Source organism: Myotis davidii, unplaced genomic scaffold, assembly GCF_000327345.1.
Source record: "Myotis davidii unplaced genomic scaffold, ASM32734v1 scaffold1065, whole genome shotgun sequence".
NCBI classification, from domain to species: Eukaryota; Metazoa; Chordata; class Mammalia; order Chiroptera; family Vespertilionidae; genus Myotis; species Myotis davidii.
This window is the reverse complement of record NW_006297281.1, coordinates 1,492,611-1,508,249: the sequence shown is the minus strand read 5'-3', so window position 1 is coordinate 1,508,249 and position 15,639 is coordinate 1,492,611. Positions and strand designations below refer to the sequence as shown.

The window sequence follows — 15,639 nt, the reverse complement described above, 5'->3', positions numbered from 1 at the left end:
GGGGTTGGGTGGTCCTGAAGGGAAGCCACGTGAGGCTGGGCTCTGAAGGACCAGGCCATGCAGAAGGGCTGGAAAGGTTGGTAAGGGCCCATACAGAGACAGCAAATGCGCCAAGGGCAACCCAACACCGTTTCCTTTGGCCTTCCCCTTACTATCTTAAATTTTTATTTAATTGCAAACATTTTAAATTTTGGAGATTTCATGCAAAAATCAAGATTTCTGGATTCTCTTGAAAAAAATTGGAGTCTGTGGCAGCACTGGGCCACCTGGTGTGGCAGGCATGGGGTCTGCATATGCCCGCCTTCTGGGCAGCCTCACTGGCCCCTGGGGGATTTGATTCATCTCCCACCCCTACATTCACACACTCACACACCACCCCTGGGCTAGAGTCAAACGCAGATGTCCCTGGGATGGAAAACACAATCGGGGGTCAAGTCCAGTCATTTTGGGGTGATTAGTGGATTGGTTAATATTAGTCCCCTACCAGGGCAGGAATGAGACTAATGGCTTGTAGTGCTGATGGAAATAGCGTAGCCCAAAGGAAGAGACACAGTGCTCCAGACAGATGCCTGTGCAATGCCACAAGGAATCTGAGTGTCTAGGCTCCAGAGGAAAGGTGGGGGTGGGAGTGGAATTAGGCAGTGCAGAGGTTCTATTAGTCATGTCCAGAGAGGTAAAGTATCTTTCCCAAGGTCACACAGCTAGTTAGTATCAAAGGCAGAACTGGTACCAGACAGCATGGCTCCAGAACCTAGGCATTTAATCCCTCACAACTCCTATGGCAATAAGGAAAAGTACAAGGTAATGAAAGAGAGTGAGACAGTAATGGAGTCTTGGCTTGGGTGATGGGGAAGATGCCCCTGTGAAGGTGACATTGAAGCTGAAACCAAAAGAGGAGAATGAGTGACATGGTAGAAGCTGTGAGAAAAGCTCTCCAGGAGCAGAACAGCAAAGACGAAGGCTCTGAGGATAAAGGAGCTTGATAACAACAACAACAGGTGAGGACAGTTAGCGTGGAAGCAGTGGTCAGTGCGTGGAGGAGTGGAGAGAGACGAAGTTGGAGAGACAGACTGAGACCAGAGCCTGCAGGGCCCTGGATGTTCCAGTAAGAACGGTGGCACCGGCCTGGCTGGGTAGCTCAGTTGGTTAGAGTGTCGTCCCAATATGACAAGGTTGCAGGTTCCATCCCTGGTCAGGGCATATACAAGAATCAGCCAGTGAATGCAAAAATAGGTGGAACAACAAATCAATGTTTCTGTATCATGCAAATCAATAATTTAAGAAAAAAGAATTTTGGTATGACTGTAGACTTTGTGTTAACTTTCCTCTGTGTTTTGTAAGGAGAGCATAAATCCTCAAAGTCAGGGATTCTTTGTGTCCTTCATAGAACATAGCTCAGGGTATAGTGGATGTTTCCTGTGTTGACTGATTAATGATTGATGAATTGGTTGACGCCAACGTGAAACATAGTTCAAGATGAAAAATAAATCTTTACCGCTTCACATACACTAAGATGGTTTAAAAAATCATCTTCAACAACAACAACAAAAAATGATAAAAAGTATTGGCAAGTATGTGGAGAAATTAAGATCCTCATATGGCCCTGGCCAGTGTGGCTCAGTTGGTTGGAGCATTATCCCATGCATCGAAGGGTGGCAGGTTTGGTTCCCAGTTGGGGTGCGTGTGGGAGGCAGTCGACCAATCTCTCTCTCTCTCTTTCTCCCCCTTCCTCTGAATAAAAGCAATTTTTTTAAAAATTGGGGGGGGGGCGGGGAGAATGCCCATACATTTTTTAAAAATCCTCATACGTGGCTGATTGGGGTTGTAGAATGTACAGCCACTTTGGAGAACAGTCTGGCAAGGCCTCAAAAGTTAAACATAGAGTTACCATATGACCCAGCAATTTCACTCCTAGGTATGTGCTCAAAATAATTGAACACATATATCCAAGTATACAAATGTTCAGAGCAGCATTACTAATAATATCCAAAAATTGTTAACTACCTAAATGTCCATCAGTAGATGAATGGATAAACAAAATGTGGAATATTTATACAATGGATTTATTAAGCCATAAAAAGGAATGAAATGCTGGTACATGTTACAACATGGATGAACACTGAAAACATTATGCCAGTCACAAAGACCACATACTGTAGCCCTCGCCAGGTAGCTCAGTTGGTTAGAGCGTTGTCTGGATATGCAAGGTTGTGGTCGCTGTCCAATCAGGGCACATACAAGAAGCAACCAATGAATGCATAAAGAAGTGAAACAACAAATTCTCTCTCTCTCTCTCTCTCTCTCTCTCTCTCTCTCTCTCTCTCTCCCCCCCCCCAAAAACCAATTAAAAATATTTTAAATGACTATATATTGTATTATTCCATGTATATGAAGTGTCCAGATTCAACTCATCTATAGAGACAAAAAGTGGATTCATGGTTTCCAGAGAGAAATGAGCAGTGACTGCTAATGGATATGAGGTTTCTTTTCAGGGAAATGAAATGTTCTAGAATTAAATTGTGGTGATAATTGCACAGCCTTGTGAATATACTAAAAGCCTGAATTATATAGTTTAAAAGACAGAATTTATGGTATGTGAATTATACCTTAGTAATGCTGCTCTAAAAGGAAAAAAAAAAAGCTTTATTGTTTTGAGCCACTGATGTTTTGGGTTTGTTTGTTTGTTTGTTACCTCAGCATTACAGAGTCCATCCTGATCGATACACCCAGCCAGATTATCAATCAAATGCAAGGGCAGAATAAAGACACGTTCAGACCTGCAAAGGCTCAAATGGTTTCATCAACTAATGTGCATTTTTAAACACGCATTAATTTTCACACTAATCACTGGATAAGATGTAACTTATATAATGTTCGAGCAGAAAAAGCCTTCATGTGGAAGACAAGAGCAAATGACACAACTCTGTCCTCAGCCAAAAGGCCTTGAGAGCAGTCAAAATTGCAATGGCACTGAGACTTTTCTTTAACTTTACAAACCCAGAGGGCGTAAGAGCTAATTTCCTTTGTTAAAGAGAGACTCATACCTGAACTTAGGTTTCCTTCAGATGAAAGAAGGCCTAAATGTTTGCTTACACATTAGGCAGGACTTCTCCTAAAACATGATTGAAATAGTCTTTTACTTTCCTGTCCCTTTGCTCAGATTGCCTCGCTTCTCTTATTTTCTCATCTAAATTGTAAGACCTTGGCAACGGTTCACTGCAGATAACTTGCTTGTATAAAGAGAAAATAGTATCCTTATTTCTGATCTTGAAATCAGAAGGATAGAATAAAACAATAAAGAAAAGAAAGAGGAAATGAAAAGTCATATTGTTTTGTTGCTAGGGTCCTAGTCACCTCAAGCCCCTGACTTCATCCCCTGATTTCTTCCTCCTCTCATTCCCCTGATTCTTCCCCAGAACCAGGAACTATCCACCTTTGTGACATCACCTCTATTGCTAAGCAATAGACTCAGGGGTCCACTAACCCCATAAGCCCTGGGGGAAGCTTTGGACAAAGGCGCTCGAAGAAGGAAGCTTCAGAGGAAAGAAGTCGCCAACATGTTGCGTGTTGTAGTGGAGTCGGCCAAGATTAACCCGCCCCTAACCCCCCCTCCCAGACCCTGTGTGTCTGTCTACTTCAGAGGTAAGCACCAGGATTCTGGATGGAAGAGAGGCACCCCAAGAGGCAACACGTATTCAATGAAAAAAATAGGATTATTGGTGCCCTATTATGTGAAAGATGCTCTGTCTGACAGAAAGCTAAGGTGGAGACCCTCCAGTTCTTTCATAACTTATCATCTTTATTACCATTATTTCTTTTATTCTGACATTTTTACTAGGGCTTAGTTATGGGAAAAGGAGAAGATTAATACTTTTCTCAAATTATTGATCCCAAGCTTCTATGAAATAGGGTTATGCCATAAACTGAAGTTTAAAGAAAAAAAAGTACCTGCTTCATAGGATCAACGTGAGGATTTTTTCTTATTGTTTTTTAAATCACTTTTTATTTTCATTTACAGTAGACATACATTATTGTATTTGTTTCAGGTGTACACCCCAGTGATTAGACATTATATACTTAATAAGTGATCATCCTGATAAATCTCACATTCATCTGACAACATACATAGTTGTTATACTACTAGGGGCCCAGTGCACAAATCCGTGCACCTTGAAAGGAACTGTGGGCCGCGAGGCTGAAGTGGGCACAGGGGTGGGTCTTGGCCCATCCTCCGTGCCCCACCCAGCCCCTTCCTCCCCCACACCCCACCCCCGGGGCCCTGGTCCCCTGCAGCTCCGCTCCCAGCAGGATGGGACTGCGGCTGTGGGAGCAAAGAATTTTCAGTAAGCAACAGAGGCTCACCCCAATGACAGCGACTGGTGCCCTGCCTTGGTCTGGTGCCCCCGCTCACTTGCTCCACCATCCTGCGGTGGCTGATGCCCACCATGTTCCACGTGCGCCCTCTGGTGGTCAGCACACGTCATAGCAACCAGTTGTTCGGTTGTTCCACCGTTTGGTCTATTTGCATATTAGGGTTTATATATATAGATTATTGACTGTATTCCCTATGCTTTACATTCCCATGACTATTCTGTAACAACTAATTTGTATTTCTTAATCCCTTCACCTTTTTCACCCATCCCCCCACAACACCCCTCCCATCTGACAACTGTCAAAACATTCTCTGTATCTATGATTCTGTTTCTGTTCTGCTTATTAGTTTATCTTGTTTTTTAGATTCAATTGTAGGTAGGTATGTATTTATTGCCATTTCTATTGTTCTTTTTTTTTTTTAATCTTCATCCTGTAACACAGACCCAGAGCGCCTCTAGGCAAGTTACTGTCCAAAAACTGAGCCAGAATGGGTCCAGTGGTTCCTACCAGAATGTTTCTCAGCTCTTCCTTCTCATCATTAGTTTTTAACTCGAGATTATCAAATGGATCTTCACACTCAAAGTGAGCAGGCTTGACGTCTGTCTTTTTATGGGGTGGGCTGAGAACTTTGTTCCGTGGCACTGCTGCTGACCCAAGTCGGGTGAGGATGCTATTGTGCTGTGCGGTGGCAAGGATGGGGTTAAGGGGAGGTGGCATTGTGGCTGTACTGTGAGTGTTGGAGAAACTCATTTTGTTATCGCCGTCTGGGGCCACTCTTAGATTTCACTTTAGCTTCTGCTTCCTCAGCCTTACACTCTGCTCCCCGCTGGGTTTCTTGGATTTTCTTAATATCTTCAGCCCACCCAATGGTTTTCTTGTCAAGGAGAAGTCATACTATACTTCTCTGACAACCTGCAAACAATCAGGCAGGGAGAAGCCAATAGCTAGACCCACCTTAGCTGGTGTTTTGAATTTGACTCCTATTTGAAATGGGACATCATCAAGGTAACTGAAAGTCCCATGAAAATCCACACCCAACTTCTTAGAAGCCATTTAGACCCTGAATGCTGCTGCCCCCGCCATCCCAGAAGCCAAAAGATGCTGGCACCACCGACCTTGGTCCTGGCTGACGGCTCTTAGGGAGAGCGAACACCACCACCTTCAACTCTGCCCCGCCCCCGCCTGCACCCGGGCCAGGCCGTCACCTTAGCAGGAGCCAATACCACAGCCACCAGGTTGAAGTCCTACTTCCCTCTCATTGAGGATTCTTATGACCAGTGTTTTGAACCTTCATCCAGTAGATTGTTTGCCTCCATTTTAGCTAATTATTTTTCTGGAGTTTTGTTCCTGTTCTTTCATTTGGGCCATGTTTCTTTGTCTCCTCATTTTGGCAGCCGCCTGTGTTTGTTTCTATGTATTAGGTAGAGCTGCCGCATCGCCCAGGCTGGGTAGAGTGGCCCAATGTGGTAGGTGTCTGTTAGGGCCCAGTGGCACAGCCTCCTCAAAGCTGAGTACTTGAGGTCACTCTGCCCCCGTGTGGGTTGTACACCCTCCTCTTGTAGCTGAGCTCTGATTGCCATTGGCATGTCAATGGAAGGTATTTATCCAGGCCAATCAGCTGCAAGGGCTGGCTGTGACTACTGACCACCGACTTCCACCCGCCTTGCTGACTTAGCTGTGCAGGGTCCACCCTCCAGAGCAAGACTTATTTCAGCAGGGCTCTGGTGCCCACTGAGTCCACCCCTTGAGTGTCTTGCTTGTGGAAGTGGTTGGTGATGGTGCTTCAATGTGATCTGAAGCTGTCCACTGGGTGAGCCGGCTCTGGGCCCCCAGGATGTGCAGGCCAAGGTCAGCCACTGCCTGTGTCCTGCCTGGAGCCACTTGGCATGAGCTACAAAGCAATCTGCAAATGGCTGTCACTTGTGTTGGGCTGGGAGGTACCCAGGGGAGACCAAGCTGGGAACCAAGACGGGCTGCTGCTAGTGCCAGGCCTGGGGCCACTTAGCTAGAGGTACAGGGCTCTCTGAGACCAGATGCTGCTTGTTTTAGAGAATTTAGGAAAATCTGAAGCATGAGCCAAGAAAGGCCATTTGTATGGAAAAGCCACTGGAAATAGCATGGGTGGGCCTGAAAGTTGGGTGGGGCAGGGCCTCTGGGAATCACCAGTGTGTGTGTGGAGGGAGACAGTGTTAACAAGGTTGATGAAATCTCAGATATGGCACCTGCCTGCTCTGTGGGGGGAGGGCTCATCAAAGGAAAGGCCTCTGCCAGCACTTCTGTCTGGGAGAAAGCTACCCCTCCAGCTCGCACCCTGATATCCAACAATTAAGTTCCACCCCACAAGTCTCTGGTGCCTTTCAAGCTGCTGCCTGCTACCCCCGCCCTACCACTTCTCCCTGTCCCCAGTTCAGAGGAAGTGAGTCAGAGTAAGGCAGTATATGGGCCCTTTAAGAGGAATGCTATGGGCCCTGACCAGTTTGGCTCAGTGGATGGAGCGTCAGCCTTCGGACTCAAGGGTCCCTGATTCTGGTCAAGGGCATGTACCTTGGTTGCGGGCGCATCCCCAGTGGGGAGTGTGCCGGAGGCAGCTGATTGATGTTTCTCTCTAATAGTTGTTTCTGGCTTTCTATCCCTCTCCCTTCCTCTCTGTAAAAAAAAAGAAAAAGAAAAGGAATGCTATGGATTCCAGCAGCCTCTGTCTCACTCAGCTTCAATCCCCACTGGTTTTTACAGTCAGAAGTTATTGGGATTTCTCTTCTCAGCACTGGAACCCTGGGCTGAGGGGCCTGGTGTGGGGCTGGGACCCCTCACTCCTCAGGGGGGACCTCCACAGCCAAGATATTCCTCCAGGTTTTTATCTGCTACATTTGGGTGTGGGACCAGCCTGTTCCATGTCTGGCCCCTAAGATCAGTCTTGGTGTGGCTTCCTTATATCCTTATCTGTAGGACTTCCATTCAGCTCAATTTCAGGCAGTTCTGAATGATGGTTGTTCTGTAGTTTAGTTGTAATTTTAATGTGGTTGTGGGACAAGGCGAGATTATGTGTACTGGAAGTCCCAAATGTAAGGACTTTGATAATATATGATCAATTCTTTCTACAACTTCTGAAAATTGCTCAAGAATATTAATTACTTTTATAATCAACAAAAATTTATATTTTCATAAATGTAATGATTTTTGCTCCTCACAACAAATGTATGAGGCAAATAAGGGAAGTTTTATTGTCTCCATTTTTAATAGATAAGGGAAAAAGTCCAAGAAAGGTGGGAGGGAGGGGGTTAAAGGATTTATGAGAGAGAATGAAAGAGTTTGAGTATCTATATATATAAAAGACTAAGCAACCATCCAACTGTCTGACCGGCTCATAGGTATGATGAACACTGACCATCAGGGGGCAGACGCTCAATGCAGGAGCTGTTGAGCTGCAGTGACTTGGCAGTGGTGGTTCTCGGGTGACACACCCCAGAACCAGAGAGGAGGGAGCCGGATTCTGGGGTGCATCACTGGAGAACCGCCCTCTCACATCCGGGACTCCTTAGCCGATGTCAGAGACCCGGTTTTGGCCCAATCCCCGAAGGCCAGTCCAGGGACCCCACCTCCTGGAGGGACCCCCGCTCACTCCACAAATGCCCTTCAAGCTGCAGTGCCACCCCAGCCGCACCTGGTCTAGGGAGGGACCACGGGATGTTGGCTCCAAGGTGTGTCGGCCCATCTCACCCAGTCCTGCCCCACTGGCCACCTTCTAATTAATTTCCTTTCTATGTGCACAAATCCGTGCACTGGGGCACTGGTATCTTCATAGCAAAGAGCTGGGATTAAAAGGGGAAGAAGAAAAAGAAAAATGAACCATCTATTGGTGAAGAGTATGGAAAGGTAGCTACAGGCAAATGAGGTTTTCCAGGGTATGTGGGGAGTGAGAAGACTGGGGCCAAGAACAAAGGACAGTACTTCCTATGAGAGACATGAGTCAAGCATGCAATTCCTTCCATTTATCTCTCTTTCTCTTTCTCTCTCTTTCTGTCGCTCCTCCCTGCCCCCTGCCGCCTCCACCTTGAGAAGAATCTCAAAGTAATGTAACAATTTAGAGGTTCTTTGCAGGGCTACAGACTGTTCTTTGTTAAAGATATTTCTGGAGGAGGGGGATTTTAGCAGATAAAGAGCTTCTAACCCATTATCAATGTTTTGGGATATCTCTTTGGCTACACTAGGCCTTGCTCTGAGAATAAATAAACGCTTACATCTCAGTGCCAGAACACAGTAAAAGTTGATTTCTTGCTTACACCAAGCCCTGTGTGGATGGCGCTGTCAGGCAGCTCTGCTGAGTGGTTTAGAGACCAGCTGCTTGCTTCTGTGGCTGCCAAGTCCCCCTGGCAGCACCCTGCCAGCAGGTCCTGAGTGTGGATTTGGGCAGTGGGGAGAAGGAGGATGGAGAACCTCATGGGAGATTTTAGGAGCCAGGCCTGCCAGTGGTGACTGTCGCTCCCATGCCCCTTTGGCCAGAACATGGCCCCACCTGGCTGCAAGATGGCTGGGAACTATGTACTCAGGAAGAAACAGAAACGAACACAGAACATTATCTGTCACCAGGGCTGATGTCACTCTTATAAAAAGTGAGAAATTCTGAAACCCTCTGAGGAAGAAGGAATCAGTGCCATTTCACACCTGCCGTTACAGACTTGAAGATTTATTCTTTGTGTGTTTTTTTAATCCTCACCTGAGGACATGCTTTTATTAATTTTATAGAGAAAGGAAGGGAGAGGGGGAGAGAGAGAAACATTGATGTGAGAGTGAAACATCAATTGGTTGCTTCCCACATGTGTTGGATTAGGGATCCAACCAGCAACCAGATATGTGCCCTGACCAGGAATCAAACCCGTGACTTTTTGGTGTACAGGACAACTCTCCAACCAACTAAGCCACACTGCCAGGGTGACTTGAAGTTTTTTAGAGCTTCCCACCTCTCTTTACCCCACTTGAACCTAGACTTTCAAATATTTCCTGTCTCCAATACCAACCCCTTCGTGTCTTTGCAGATGTCAAGAAGAAAACTTCGGAGGGGGAAGGAAATAACCCCACCTGGAACGAAGTAAGATGTACCAGGGGAAGCCCCGAGGAGGCAGTGACGCCCAGTAGTGAGGGAGAGGACATGGAGCCTCACCAGCTTTTCCCACGGCTGGGCATCTTGGCCTGGGAGTAGCCCCTCAGCTGACAAAGCTGTGAAGGCCTGAGGGCTGAAGCAGCCACATCTGCCCAGCGCTGCTCTGGCCCTTCTTCCCCACTCTGGGGATGGACCGTGGTGTAGTCCTTCCTGTCCAACATGGCCATCCTGATGTCCCCAGACACCTGAAGCAGAGACAAGGCTCCCTGTGCAGGATCTCAGCTCACTTTCCATCCATCCATGTTCCCACTACCCCTTGGTCCCCAAACCTCTTAACTAACATGCTCACGACACTGCCGTTCAGGCTATGGAGGCCCAGGGAGGATGCCCAGCACCTTGGTGATAAGGCAGCAAATGCCACCCTCTGAGGCAATTAGACTCGAGGGAGGGTCCTCAGGTTGAGAGAAACACAGTCCCAGCCTGTTGTCCTAGAAGGATGGGAAGGGGCGGGTAGAAAAGGGATGCTGACTTCTCTGTGCCTCCCACAGACCCTAATTTGGCACCTCTGGAACCAACCCATACAGAATGACTCTTTCCTGCAAGTCATCCTTCAGGACTTGTGCTCAGAAAAGAAAGAGAGGTAAGAGAGAGAGAGGCACAGGAGCCTGACTCCCTAACAAAGCTACAGCAAGTCTCCTGTCCCTAATCCATAATTCAGTCACACGGACCAGAACCCACCCCAGCCAGCTACTTCAAAAAGTGTGTGTGTGGCGGGGGGGGAGGGGGAGGTACTTGTGGAAGGATAGTGAGGCGAGGAGTGAAGATCAACTAGAACTAGGAACCGAGGAGCTCAGGAGCAGTCTGTCGCTTCTGGAGCCACAGGACTCCCAGTCTCTGCTTCTCTCTGTCTATCCCATCAAGGCCCCATTCAGCTGAGACTGACATCCACTGAGATGGAAGCTATGGTAGCCTAGATCAATATTTCTACAAGAAAGAATCTAATTGGCCTAGTTTCAGTCCGGTGTCCACCCGCAGTCCAATCAGTTGTCCAATCAGCTGTTATTTGGCACAGTTCCCATTCAGGATGAGTGTGGGAGCAGCTTCTGGGAAGGGGCTTGGCAGGCAGAGCCAGTAACTAGGGACAATGTCCAGGGAGCCCCAAAGCCAATTCCCAGAGACTTGAGATCCTGTGTCCTCTGATGGATGCTCCCCATCACTGTGTTCTTCCTTCAGCCCCTCTATGGAAAACACAGCCCCTAGGAGAGAAGCCCGTCTCTAGATAACGTCCTGCTGGGACAGGGAAGGACCCCTTCCCCTAGCTCAGGCTCCCATACCTGCTCCTTATCTCCCCAGGTTCATGGGCTTGGTCACAATCCTGCTCAAGCCCTTGGTGATAAAACCAAGAGAAGTTCTCTTTGTGAAGGACCTGACCCTCCTCAATCATTCCATGAAGCCCACAGATGTGAGTTGGGTCCCAGGAAGGGTGGTTGGAGGATTGGGGACAACCCGAGAAACTGGGCTACTCTGCTCCAGTGGGGGGCCCAGTGACCTCATCCAGAGACTGCTTCCTGCCCTCAGGGGTCCCATCACACTGCCATCTTCTCCCTGACTTCCCTACTCACCCGCCCACCCACTTAGACTATTTAGGTGATCATCCGCTGGGTGTCTGCGACTGTGCTAGGCCTGGGATACTAGAGTGAATGAAACCCACAGGCTAGTGGAGTAGGCACCACTCACAATCACAGTGCTCCAGCTCAGTGTACAAGAGTGAAGAGAGCTAGGTCACTGAGGTCAAGAGGGGATGAACGATTCTGCTTGGAGGTCATGGAAGGCTTTACAGAGGAGGTGGTTAAGCCATGTGGAAACAGACAAAGACCAACCAGATGAGAACCAGCAAACGCTATGTATTCAGAACTGGCTATAGCATGGGAGTCAGCCACCATCACGTGGGTTTGGCAGAGACTCAAAGGCAGGCAGAGGAGAGGGGAAACTATAGCAGAAAAAGGGGAGGCTCCTGGTGTGTGTGGATGGGAGGTTGTTGGCCTGGGAACGCTGTCAGTGACGTCACTAGAAGCTGGGCATCCTATGTGATTGGTTAGGGTGCACATTTGGCTTTCTCCCATTAGTCCTAAGAGTGAAGTGGGGGCAAAAATTAGGGCAGTTGCAGTTATTAATCAATCCTGGCCACTGGGGGCTGATCACTATTGTTTGCTTCCTGGATTGTTGCTAGAGCTAGTGGTCTGGCTTCCTGTAAGTCTGATTCATAGCACACTGGCTTTCTGGGCTGGTTACTGTAGATACTGATTTGGTTTCCTGGGCTGAGTGCTGTAGACTGTGGGGCAGAGTTCTGTTTTCCTATATGCTCTGGCCATTGTCCAATTGCCTATTCCTTTTCTCAGTTTATAACCTCCCTGCACCCCAGACTGCACAAGGCCCCAGGATGTGGCATTGCAATATGGTCAGCACTACTCCACCCTGGAGAACTGGGCATGAACCACCAGGCTGGGCTGGGTTGCAGTGCTGGGATGTGGCAAGGATCGCACGGTTTGGCGTACAGCTCCCTTGTCTTTGCCTTGTAGTGCACTATCACCCTACATGTGGCCCATATGACCAACCGGGACATTGAGAAGACAGGTATGGCTTGTCATGGAGCTTACCCCTGCCTTTCCCCAAGCTATGCCTGGATGGGCATTTGGGGACCTTCAAGACCCAACCCTTGAAGCCTACAAAAGGATTGTGACCAGGTTAGGGCCTAGAGGCCAGATCTCGAGACTCAGCTAAGGCTATCTGTCACCTCAATATGTCCATTTGTCATCTCTAGACATGCATCCTCAATGGGCTGCAAGGAGAGCTAAGGATGGCCATTTCCAAGAGCCCCCATGTGTGGAGAGTGGGGTCTGGGGTTACTAAGGATAGGTGGGGGCCCATGGAATGTTCTGGGGCAGATATGTGTCCCTATCAGGTCTTGGCCATAATTTCAGTCAGGAACTAGTCTTTGGGGATAGAATAAAAAAATGGGGGAAATCCCTCATGTCCTGAGCCAGCCCTGAGAGCTCACCCTGGACTGTGTTTCCCCAGGGAATGAAGACCGCCTGGACGTAACTGCACTAGAAGCAGCCAGGCAGAAGCTGACGGTTCCCAGCTACGCTGTGCACAAGGAGCTGTTCGCAAAGCCGCAGCACTTTCAGGTTGAAAGCCCATGTAATTTGCATGACACCTCATGGTGTTCCCAAGTTATCCCCATTCTCCAGGTTGTGGCAGAGGGTTGGAGCTTCAGACTGGGCTGCAGGTCCTCAGATTCTCACTGCATCCCTGCTCATCCAGGGGCCACTCTGGAGATCTTCTGCACAGAGCTGGAGCTAGAGACAGTCCCAGTGGGGCAATAGGAGGCACTGATGGCTGTGCACCAGCAGGTCCTGGCAGGTGCCTGGGAGACAGAGCAGAACGCCTGGGCCCTGCCCTGCAGGAGCCCATGGGATTCTTGACAACATAAGGCTAGCCACATCCAAGGTCAAATTAGCTGACTGGGAGAGATTGAAGGGAGTTTGAGTGGATCCGTGGGAAGGTCCACGGGTTCTACTGTGAATTCTGCAATCCCCAACTTCCCTTCGGACTCAAGCCTGTGACCTAACGTTTCTGCCATGGTATTGCCTGCCTCAGCCTGCCACTTGCTCAGGAGGCTGGGAGTCAACCTTGACTACTCCTCTTCCTCACCCCACTCCCTGCATCCAGCCCCTGACCAAGGCCCACCTGACTGCTTCTACTTCTCTGTCACTACTTGCATTCCTTGGCTTGAGCCATCACTTCCTTGGGCCAAACACCAGGCTTCCAGCTCTCTCCTGTCCATTCTTCAGTTAAAGTGGTCTTTCAAAGATGTCATTCTCATCTGCCACCCACCTGGTTAAAAATGTCCTTAAAAATAAGTACACCCCAGTGTCCCCAGGACAAAAGCCAAACTCCTTACACTGGTTCCCAGATCCTATGTGCACCAGCCTGCCTCTCCAAGCTACCCTCTCCCCTGCCCCTGCCACTCTGCTCTAGCATCCTGGACAACTCACAGTCCCCATCTCAAGCCTCTCTCTAGCCTCCAGGCCTTTGCACGTGCTGCCTTTGGAATACCTTCCCTCTGCCTGTGGGCCCCATCCTTTTCACCAGGCTAGTTTACCACAGGAGAGAAGAATATCAGTGTGCCTGTGTCACGCCCCTTCCTATGGCATAGTGATACGGACAAGATGCCGCATGAGGACTGTTAGCCTAGTTTGGCCCACTCTTGCCTCTGATGCTCAGGTAGCTGCGGACGTGTTAGTCTCTGAAAGGCTCCTGGAGTTGATGGAGACACAGGAGACCTCATGGTGAATGACTGGACCTACAGCCTGGCCTGGGAGCCCTGTATGCGATTTACTGCCCATAGTCAGATGGCAAGCTCCCGAGACTGTGCCCTCCTCTCCACTGCCATCGCTATTTCTTCTCACCCCGGCTCAGCCAGCCTGGATCTTACATGGCTCCAAGTTGCTCCTATCCCCCCTGCTTCTCATTCTAGGCTCAGATGTCACAGTCTCTTTACTGAGTCTTGGTAAAGTACATAAAAGCAGAGATTATACCACAGATTGTAGATTCAACCACATGAAACTTAAGAATTTTAAATTCCTTAAAAAGATCATAGGTAAATAAAACCAGCCCTGGCCAATGTGGCTCAGCTGGTTGAGCATTGTCCCATGCACTGAAGAGTCACCAGTTCGATTCCCGGGCAAGGCACATAACCCAGATTGGGCATGGATGGGAGGCAACCAATCAATGTTTCTCTTTTGCATTGATCTCTCTCTCTCCCTCTTCCTCTCTCTCTCTCTTCCTCCCTCCTTCCCTCCCTCTCCATCCTCTCTCTCTCTAAAAATCAATAAAAAATTATAAAAAAGAAAAATAAATAAGTAAAAATCAACAAACAGAGCCCTAGCTGGTTTGGCTCAGTAGATAGAGCATCAGCCTGCGGACCAAAGTGTCCCGGGTTCGATTCCAGTCAAGAGCACGTACCTTGGTTGCAGGCTCCTTCCCGGCCCAGGCCGTGGTTGGGACACGTGCAGGAGGCAACTAATCAATGTGTTTCTCTCACATCAATGTTTCTCTCTGTCTTTCCCCTTTCTCTTCCTCTCTCCCTAAAAATCAATGGAAAAATATCCTCGGGTGAGGATTAACGGAAAACAACAACAAACAGAAACATTAGACTTTTTTTCTTATTCTGTAACAAGCCCATAGCAGTGGAGAAGAAAAACGAAATCCACACAAGATGACAAGGACAAAGCAGGGGAGGTGACAGTTCCCAGAAGGACACAGAGTCACGGCCATCCCCAGGCGTGGCTCCAGGCAGGCGGGCCCAGCTCCTGCCAGCCCTCTCCCTGTGGGCTCTCATTCTCGCCACAGCAGAGGTTTCTCATCACAACACTTGGGTCTTTTAGAGAGAATCCCTGTGGGAGAAGGGGAACCCAAGTCCCCAACATCAGGGTCTCATTGTGTCCCCGGTAGGTCCAAGTGAAGGTGTTTGAAGCCCGCCAGCTCATGGGCAACAACCTCAAGCCGTTGGTGAAGGTTGTCATTGGAGGCCATCAATACCACACACGTACCAAGATGGGAAACAACCCTTTCTTCAACGAGGTGGGCTGCACGTGCCCTTCAGGGCTGAATGGGGCACTTTGGCCAATTGAGTCAGTCGAGCTGGGCATTTCCTGCAGGCAGGCAGCTAGCTTGCTCCCTGACTGGAGTGTGTTCATGTGTTCCACACACATCTACTGAGCACCTACAGAGGGTGAAGCACTGTGCTTGGCACTGGGGCCACAGATGGATAAGTTGCAGGAATGATTGATAGAACTGTAGATGAGGGGAGGGAAGCCTGCACAATGCCCTGGGGTCTGTCATGAATGGCACTTGGGAGCCATGGAGGGACTGAAGCAGGAGAGTGACAGAGCCAGGTTTGCATTTGGAAGGAAGTTCTCACTGCAGCAGGGGATGGTGGTGGAGGGGACTCACAGGGCAATTGGAAGGAGAAAGAGGCTCCACTCTCCACTCCAGGGCGGCTAGCTGGGCCTCCAGCTGCTCACAACAGGTTCTGTGGGAATCCCCCACCCCTGCCCTTTATCCAGGCAGAAAACTCTCCAGGAGCCGGCAGGCTTCTGCTT

At 48.7% G+C, this 15,639-nt stretch overlaps 1 protein-coding gene across 1 annotated transcript in view; it reads left to right on the top strand.

Annotated features, from left to right (window-relative positions):
• Positions 1 to 3,557: 3,557 nt before the first annotated feature.
• FER1L5 (fer-1 like family member 5) overlaps positions 3,558 to 15,639 on the top strand; it is a 56,534-nt gene continuing 44,452 nt past the window's right edge. Inside the window, exons 1-7 of the mRNA XM_015570046.1 lie at positions 3,558 to 3,642; positions 9,408 to 9,460; positions 10,021 to 10,112; positions 10,826 to 10,934; positions 12,052 to 12,106; positions 12,551 to 12,660; positions 14,990 to 15,118. Of these exons, the coding sequence (XP_015425532.1) occupies positions 3,558 to 3,642; positions 9,408 to 9,460; positions 10,021 to 10,112; positions 10,826 to 10,934; positions 12,052 to 12,106; positions 12,551 to 12,660; positions 14,990 to 15,118 (633 nt within the window). The remainder of the gene's footprint in view (positions 3,643 to 9,407; positions 9,461 to 10,020; positions 10,113 to 10,825; positions 10,935 to 12,051; positions 12,107 to 12,550; positions 12,661 to 14,989; positions 15,119 to 15,639) is intronic.